Source organism: Capsicum annuum, chromosome 12 (genome assembly GCF_002878395.1).
Source record: "Capsicum annuum cultivar UCD-10X-F1 chromosome 12, UCD10Xv1.1, whole genome shotgun sequence".
Lineage (NCBI taxonomy): Eukaryota > Viridiplantae > Streptophyta > Magnoliopsida > Solanales > Solanaceae > Capsicum > Capsicum annuum.
In genome coordinates, this window is record NC_061122.1 from 11,842,963 (window position 1) to 11,851,555 (window position 8,593).

Genomic DNA, 8,593 nt, shown 5'->3' on the forward strand with positions numbered 1-8,593 from the left:
CTACACAAGATCTCTCCTAACTGCATGCTACAACCCACACACTCACACTAGCCTTTTACCCTTATCTGCACCCTCCACACCTTCCTATCTAGGGTCATATCCTCAGTCAGCTGAAGCTGTTCCATGTCATGTCTAATCACCCCCCTCCAGTATTTCTTCGGCCTACCTCTAGCCCTCCTGAAGCCATCCAAAGCTAGCCCCTCACACCTACGAACTGAGACATCCGCACCCCTACTCATCACATGCCCAAACCATCTCAGCCTTCCTTCCCGCATTTTGTCCTCCACCGAAGCCACTCCCACCTTCTCCCGGATAATCTCATTCCTTACTCTATCCCCTATAGTAAGCTCACACATCCAACGCAACATTCTCAATCAACTCAAATCCCCTCTAAACAACCGCATATCCCTTTTTTTTAATTCGTTGAAATACCTTCCTATGGGGTAAAAGATTAGTCCAAAGAGTATCACCAATAACTTAGCATGTCCTCAGGTACCCGTATTCATCTATTTGATTTTAAAAAAATTAAATAAAAAATTGTGCATTTAGAACGTATATATCCAACTAATTTCTTTTCACTCGGTATCTGAATTCATTTTAACATGTCTAATTTGATGGGAAATTCACAAGGATGGATATATAGGACACAAAATAAAGATTCAAAGTTATTTAATCGAGAATCAAAAGATATCCGTCAAAGACTCAGATGATTTAACTAGGCTTAATCGATACTTGTTGGATGGAAGTCTTGTATCAAGAGGTCAATTTTAGAAAAATAAATGCTCTTTACGAAATATAATCCTATTCACGCGATTTAAATTCGAGACTTTAGTTATATCAAAAAAAGAAACTTTTTTGTCTGTTAGGGAGCGGAAGGGTCGTGATCTTAAGAAAAGCTGACAGTCGTATTTCCATAGGCTCTTCAATGATGAGGGGGACAGAGGTTTTGTGTTAGGGGAGTTGGAGCTTTCCGGGGAGTGTCGCGACTTTGGCTTTTGTCGGCGTTTTAAGAAAGAGGAGGTTAGTGAGGCTATTCGCAAGATGTGAAGGGGCAGGGCGACGGGGCCCAATGAGATTTCAGTGGATTTTTGGAAGTTCTCTAGCGGGGCAGGTTTGAGGTGGCTGACCAACTTGTTTAACAATATTTTCAAGTCAGCAAAGATGACTGAGGCGTGGAGATGGAGCACGATGATTTCCTTATATAAGAACTAGGGTGACATTCAGAGTTGCAACAACTACCGAGGTATTAAGTTGTTGAGTCATATGATGAAGATTTGGGAGAGGGTGGTGGAGCGAAGGTTGAGGAAAATTGTGCCTATTTCGGAAATCAATTTGGTTTTATGCCTGGTCGCTCCACGACTGAGGTAATTCACCTTGTGCGGAGACTGGTAGAGCAGTATAGAGAGAGGATGAGGGATCTTCACATAGTGTTTATTGACTTGGAAAAGGCGTATGACAAGGTCCCTAGGGAGGTTCTTTGGAGTTGCTTGGAGGCGAGAGGGGTCCCGATGGTTAAGGACATGTATGAAAGGGAGAAAACTCGGGTAAGGACAGTGGGAAGAGATTCTAAGCATTTTCCGGTCTTGACAGGGTTGCACCAGGGATTAACTCTTAGTCCGTTTTTATTCGCTTTGGTGATGGATGTGTTGACGCGAAACATACAAGGCGAGGTGCCTTGGTGTATGCTTTTCACGGATGATATAATTTTGATTGATGAGTCGCGACAACGGGTTAATGATAAGCTGGAGGTTTGGAGACAAACCCTGGAGTCTAAAGATTTCCGATTGAGCAAGAGAAAGACGAAGTACTTGGAATGCAAGTTTAGTGACTCGAAGCGTGAGGAGGAGGTGGTAGTGAAGTTCGATTCTCAGGCGGTTCCCAAGAGGGGTAGTTTTAAGTATCTCGAGTCTATGATTCAGGGGAATGAAGAGATAGATGAGGATGTCTCTCACTGTACTGGGGCTGGTTGGATTAAACGGAGGCTCGCTTCAGGAATTTTATGCGATAAGAAGGTGCCCCCAAGCTAAAAGGCAAATTCTATAGAATTGCAATCCGGCTTGCTATGTTGTATGGAGCGGAGTTTTGGCCGGTTAAGAATTCTCATATCCAGAAGTTGAAAGTGACGAAAATGAGGATGTTGCGTTAGATGTGTGATTTCACAAGGGCTGACAAGGTTAGGAATGAAATTATTTGGGAGAAGGTGGGAGTGGTATCTGTGGAGGATAAAATGCGGGAAGTGAGGTTGAGATGGTTTGGTCATGTGATGAGGAGAGGTACAGATGCCCCAATTCGTAGGTGTGAGAGGTTAGCCTAGGAAGGTTTCAAGCGGGGTAAGGATAGACCGAAGAAATACTAGAGAGAAATGATTAAACGTGACATGGAGAAGTTATAATTGACTGAGGACATGACCCTGAATAGAAAGATATGGAGGAAAAACATTAGGATAGAGGGCTAAGGGTGTGGATGAGTCGTAGCCAGTAATTAGGTGGACGCTGGTGTCCTTTGTTTGGCAATGTACAATGTTTTGTGGATGTCGTACCTATGTTATTTTATCAGGTTCTACGTTTTTGATGCTTTTGTATACTGCCTTGTATGTTGAGTCGGGGGTCTATCAGAAACAGCCTCTCTACCTCTTTAGTGGTAGTGATATGGACTGCGTACACTCTACCCTCCCCAGACCCCACTTTGTGGGAATATACTGGGTTGTTGTTGTTGTTTTTGTCTGTCGTTGAACGTGAAAACCTCCAAAAATATATGGTGACATATCAATACTGATATATCAACTCATTAAGTTGAATAGCATTCTTTCGTCACGCAACTTGAGCTCAATATTCCACTCACTTTCAAGTTCCACACCCCTTCCCCAAAGAATTAATCTAAATAGTCGTTGATTCATCGAGTAAATTAAAAATGGTCAGCAAAAATGTAATATATGTATAAATTATATAGAATATGCGTATGATCGTGTATAATTTGTATATAATTTATGTATATCGATTAGAAAAAATAAATAATAAATACCACACACACACCATAAACCTTAATGATGCATCATTCTGCCTACTTAGTGGCTAGAGAGACGTTGTCAGGCAACACTTCCAATTCTTGGTTGCTTGTGCACTTTTGGCATTCAACTTTGTATTCATTACCTTAATATATACTTAAATTCTCAAGTTGAATTCCAACTATACAATTATGCATGCAACTGCACAGAATATAGTTAAGTTAAAAGTAGTAAACCTGGAATGCTGTAAGTTTCTTAATCACTTCATTATTAGCATGCAAAGGGGAGAAACTAAATTTAGCATTTTAGTTAAAAAGATTTCAGCAGAGAAGGTCTTACTTGGGCAGCAGAAAAGCAGGTCTGCAGATTATCATCTTCAGACCCGTTAGGTTGACTCATTACCACATGTATCCACTGTATCAATACCATTAACAGCTAAAACAACAAAACACAACAAGAAGGCTTCCTAACCTCTTGGATAAATCTTAACTATGCCAATTGGAACTTTTGTTGAATCCATAAACTTACTTCATTTACTTCAACCAGATTTATGAGTGGCAAGCAAAAGCATCTCAGAGGTATGTCTAAGAACAGGTGGTTAACCATACAATCAAAGCTTACCGCTCAAAGACTTGACCATAACGACAAAACATACTGTGGAATGCTTCCTTGGTAAAACTTCTCACAAACATCATTTGGGTTTTGTTCAGTAACTGTTCAAAATACTGATCTTCTTTCAGCCATCTTTTCCAGCCCAAGCTACAAATAATCCTGATTAAGGAAATCCCCCAACTACAAAATTTTCAACTTCCCCACTTCAGCCGTCTGCTAAGCAAGGCGTCAAAGAAGATAAAGCTTACTCAAAAGAAATAATCCACTTTGAGCCTTTGAAATGCAAATCAGAGGGAACAAAGCAAATAATCAATAAACTAATCTATAGCAATAATCCCTGAAACTTTTTTCTGAAGTGATAACTTGGCTGAAGCAACACTACTCCTGAGTCTTCAGAGGCATGCCATCATGCCATCATCTGGTGGTTCACGATTTGGAAGACAATGCAGTTGCACAAGAGAAGAACATCTCATGACAACAAAACGATCATTCAACAACCACATTAACCAAATTTTAGGTGTCACAAGTGCTCCAGTATTGGCAAATGATTGTGAATTTGCACCAATACAAATGTACAAACACATTAACCAAACTTTAGGTGTAGACACTTTTTTGGTCACGGACATCCATATCATGAAATAGCCAAAAAAGTTTAGGACAGCCCCAATTGAAAGAACAACCCATGGTGGTGAAATTTCATTAATTAGGCCAGATAGAATACCAACATTGGATCCTAAATCTTTGAAGAAACTTAGTTGATTGAGGGTGGTTTGGTCATAGCCGAGTGAAGTTTTAATGTCACTGGAATATAGACCGAACATGTAGGTGGCACCGGCTGCCGATAGGATCAACATGGTAGCGAAAACCATGAATTACCGGCTCATGAGGACTTGTATAGATAGGTTCATCGTCATGTTGGTCAGAGCAATCTCACCAACTCTAGATGACACCATGGTTGATGATTTTTTTAATAATCTTATATAAGATGAAGTGAATAAGTTGTTAAGAGTGTTTTTTTTTTTTTTTAAGAAACCACACAGGAAAATTCGCTTAAATTACCAAAATTAGATGAGACAAGATTCTGCAATATGTTGTTGCAGCCTTATAGCAGCATATGTGAGTGACAACTGACAAATCTGAAGCAATCAAAATCAAACCTGTTGTGCACTGCCTTCACAGAGCGAATAGCTTTTCATGGTGTGGAATTCCTCCTCTGTTTAGATGTTCCCCGGTTTCTACATAGATCAAATTTGTTACTTGATCTCCGGTGATCATATTGATTATCATTACTCTCCGACCTCCTAGAAGATCGGGAGGTTCTTTCGTTGGTTTTGTTGGAACTTCTTCTTGCCGACGTCTTCAATGAATTTATTGGAAGCTTTCTGTCCTCATATCTTGTTTGAGCATCTTGCTCATGATTATTTTCTGCTCTCCAAGACAATCTTCTTGATTTTCTTTCCACATCTCTATTGGAACTTCTTCTATCCTCATATCTAGCCTGAGCGTCGTGCTCACCGTCATTTTGTTCTCTCAAAGGAGATCTTCTCGATGTTCTTCCCACATCTGTGTTGGAACTTCTTTTGTCCTCATATCTAGTCCGAGCATCTTGCTCACCATTATTTTCTTCTCCTCTTGATGCTCTTTCCACATCTCTGCTTCGATTTCGTCCTGAGGACAGCCTTGGAGAGGTAGCTGAATTCTTCCTATCATAATCTCGTGTCCCCGAGTTTAATATTCGGCTAGGCTTCCTATCAACATCTCTTGTCATCGAGTTTAAATTTCGGCTAGGTTTCCCATCATCAACTCTTGTCCTCAAGTTTAATCTTTGGCTATGCTTCACATCTCTAGCATCATTGTCCATCTCATCATCATGGTAATCATTATGCACATCAGAGTCCCCATCATCGTCTTCTTCCATATCAGCATCAGTTTCCGTTGCATAACCTTCTTTCACATCATGACTACCTTTATGTTGCATATCTTTCGATCTTTTATCCTCCATCACCTTGTTCATAAGAAAAACATACTTAAATCTCAGTTCCATCAACGAGTTCTTCTGAATCAACATTCCCCTTTTATAGCCCTCCTTCAATACCACAGTATGTGTGCCGGGCACCTTACTCGACACATAAAATATTCCTGGATGCAACATCAATGCCCTCTTAAACCTAGAACGAAGTCCCAAACACTCTCCTATCAAAAGCAAATTATCTTTCTCCGCCTTCTTCCCAACACAAAGACTAAGAATTTCATGCAAAATTATCACTGCCCACTTATCAGCTTCATCACTCTTTGAAGGAAGATACTTTGCATTCTCATATGGTGAAATATAAGGCAATTTTTGCCATTCATCAACCCACTTCTTATACTTGTTATCCATCTCAAACCCGTTCGAATACTTCAAATCAAACTTAACTTCAGTTCCACATTTCATGGCTTGTTTTTGCAAAAAGGAAACAGCTAGTTCATGACTCCAACAAACTAACTCCAACATTGACTCATTATTCACCCGAAAATAATCCGGGTATTCCGGTACTATATTTTTCACATAATTATCACACAAACCCAAATCCCATTTAAGCTTATCAATAACATATAACGGAATTTTATTAATTTTACTTATCATCAAAAGCTTCAAAAGCCTATCAGCAACATCTTTTTTATAACTCACACTTTGGTAAAACAACTCTTCATCTGAATCAATTCTTAGAATCTCCGGTTTCAACTTAATATGAGGGTGTATAGCTACGCTAGCTGGAAAAAACTCTTCGAAAATGGAAGGGTATTTTCGGATAAACTCAATAGGGCGAGATGGGATTTGTAGAGAATCTTTGGATTGAGTAATGATGTTTAATGGAATGGATTTTGAGGGTTCAGATCTGATGAGGTTCTTGATTTTGAGCAGTGGTTTGAGATTTTTCTCTCTTTCGACAGCGTGGTCGAGTCCACGATCTCTTACATGTTTGATGGAAAGAGCAGCCGCATCGTCGAATAACGTGCGCCATTGTTGACCCAGGTGGTACTGGTGGTGAGAAATTCGACGGAGGAAATGCATTTGCTAATTTTGAGGGCTTTGGGAGCTGCAGTTTGCCCAAAGGGTTTTAAAGAGGGGTTTTGAGGTTACAAGAAAGAATAGACATATATAGCTGCATACATGAAATGTGAAACACCAGCAGGTTTGGATAGGCCGAAATAAAAAGTGACTTTTAAAATTGCTGAATTGGATAAAAATGCTAAAATTGAAAAAAAAAAAAAAATTATTGATGGGTGTGATAAACGAGTACTTTTAAGAACATTATTTTTAGTCAAAATATCTGAAATACTCCTAAAGCTATTAGCAATATATAAAATTGATTATTATTAATTTTTATTTCTAAAATGGATTATACTGTTAACGGTTCTAAATCGGGGATCTATCAAAAACAGTTTCTCTACTTTGCGTACCCTCTACCCTCCCCAAACCTCACTATGTGGTAATACATTGGGCATGTTGTTGTTGTTTATTTCTAAAGTAATTCAAATTAAAAATTAATATAAATTTTAATATATATTTATATATACTAGATTAGGATACATTCGTTGCGCGTGAGTTTTACATTTACAAAAAAATGGATAACATAGAGTATAAGAATAAACTATGTGTAGTATCAATTGACATTGAGGCAGTGGCAGAACCAGACTTTTGGTTAATGATGTTCATATTTTTCCTTGGGCAAAGAACTATTTAAAAAAAAAAAATAAAGCACCGTTGCACCTGCCAAAGTTCGAACCCGGGTTGTAGATGCAGAAATGCACACTCTTGACCACTAGACTATGCTTCTCTAGCTTATCAAGGGCGTGCAACAACATGTATATAACCATAAATATCTATATTTAACCTATATACTCGGAAAAAAATTTCGACGAAGGGTGTTCATCTGACCACCCTTCGTCAGGTGTGGCTTTGCCACTGCATTGAGGAAAGAGTCCATTAATTTAATATTCCGACAACACAATAATTTTATCGCCAAATCAATATCACAATGTCAATATTTTTTTCATAATTTATTTTCATATATGAAATTATTATACTATCAATATATGTTTAATTGTGTTTGCATCTAATTATGTAATCACGAAATTGACCTAATTTGGTACTCAATCAACCACAAACCAACACCAATTTGTCCATACAACTATCGAAAAATTTTATCAAGTTGGTTGATAAATCCCTAAGATCTCATATTGAATAAAATTTACATATTGAACAATTTTTAAAGTGTTGTCTGCCGTTTTCATCTACATATTTTGGCTTCTAGTAGTTTTTTTGAGTACTATGCTAGTAGAATTGATCCTTGTATGTATGTATTTCTCAAGGAAAAGTTTCTCTTCCCCCATTGGACAACTTGGATAGTCTTCTTCCTCTACTTAGTAAGGCTATCTTTAGTAAGGCTATCTTTAGATTCGGCCTCTACCTCATCCTTAAGATCATGAACATTCCTAGTTTGATGATTAATATCGACATGTTCTTTTCTAGATTGATGATTATCCTCTTCCTTCGCTAACTGCAAGGGCTCGAGCTGCTTGACATTTCTTCGTTATTTTCTTCATCACCAGTTCCTTCATTAGAATTTGAATGCTTTTAAACTTCTTTTTTATTCAACTTTCAAGCTTAGCTTGATCCTTTCTCGTAAAACCGCAAGTCACAGTGAATAAGCCCGTGTTCTGCCAATGATTATTTCAAAAAGAGTAAATACATAATTATCCCTCTGATGTTGGCCGGGATTTTCAAAAAGACACTTAAACTTTGAATTCGACCTATTACCCCATGATTCTTACTTAATTTATTTCAAATACACTATTTTTCGCTGAATCTCAGTCACAACAAAGAGAGTGAACACATGCACCAATCAGGTGCTACCAGGTGTTAAATATATTTAATTTCGTATTTTTTTTAATAAGTCTTTCCTTTTTATTTAATTTATCACCCACCCCACC

General features: G+C 38.3%; 1 protein-coding gene across 1 annotated transcript; it reads right to left on the reverse strand.

Annotated features, from left to right (window-relative positions):
- Positions 1–2,977: 2,977 nt before the first annotated feature.
- Positions 2,978–6,773, reverse strand: LOC107851263 (protein WHAT'S THIS FACTOR 9, mitochondrial). The gene has a single exon (XM_016696211.2). It carries the CDS (start codon positions 6,669–6,671, stop codon positions 4,809–4,811), a length of 1,863 nt encoding a protein of 620 aa, XP_016551697.2. The 5' UTR covers positions 6,672–6,773; the 3' UTR covers positions 2,978–4,808.
- Positions 6,774–8,593: the final 1,820 nt, after the last annotated feature.

Bases quoted from the DNA above. Each gene is read 5' to 3' on its own strand.
- LOC107851263 (XM_016696211.2), bottom strand. From the start codon at position 6,671: ATGCATTTCCTCCGTCGAATTTCTCACCACCAGTACCACCTGGGTCAA.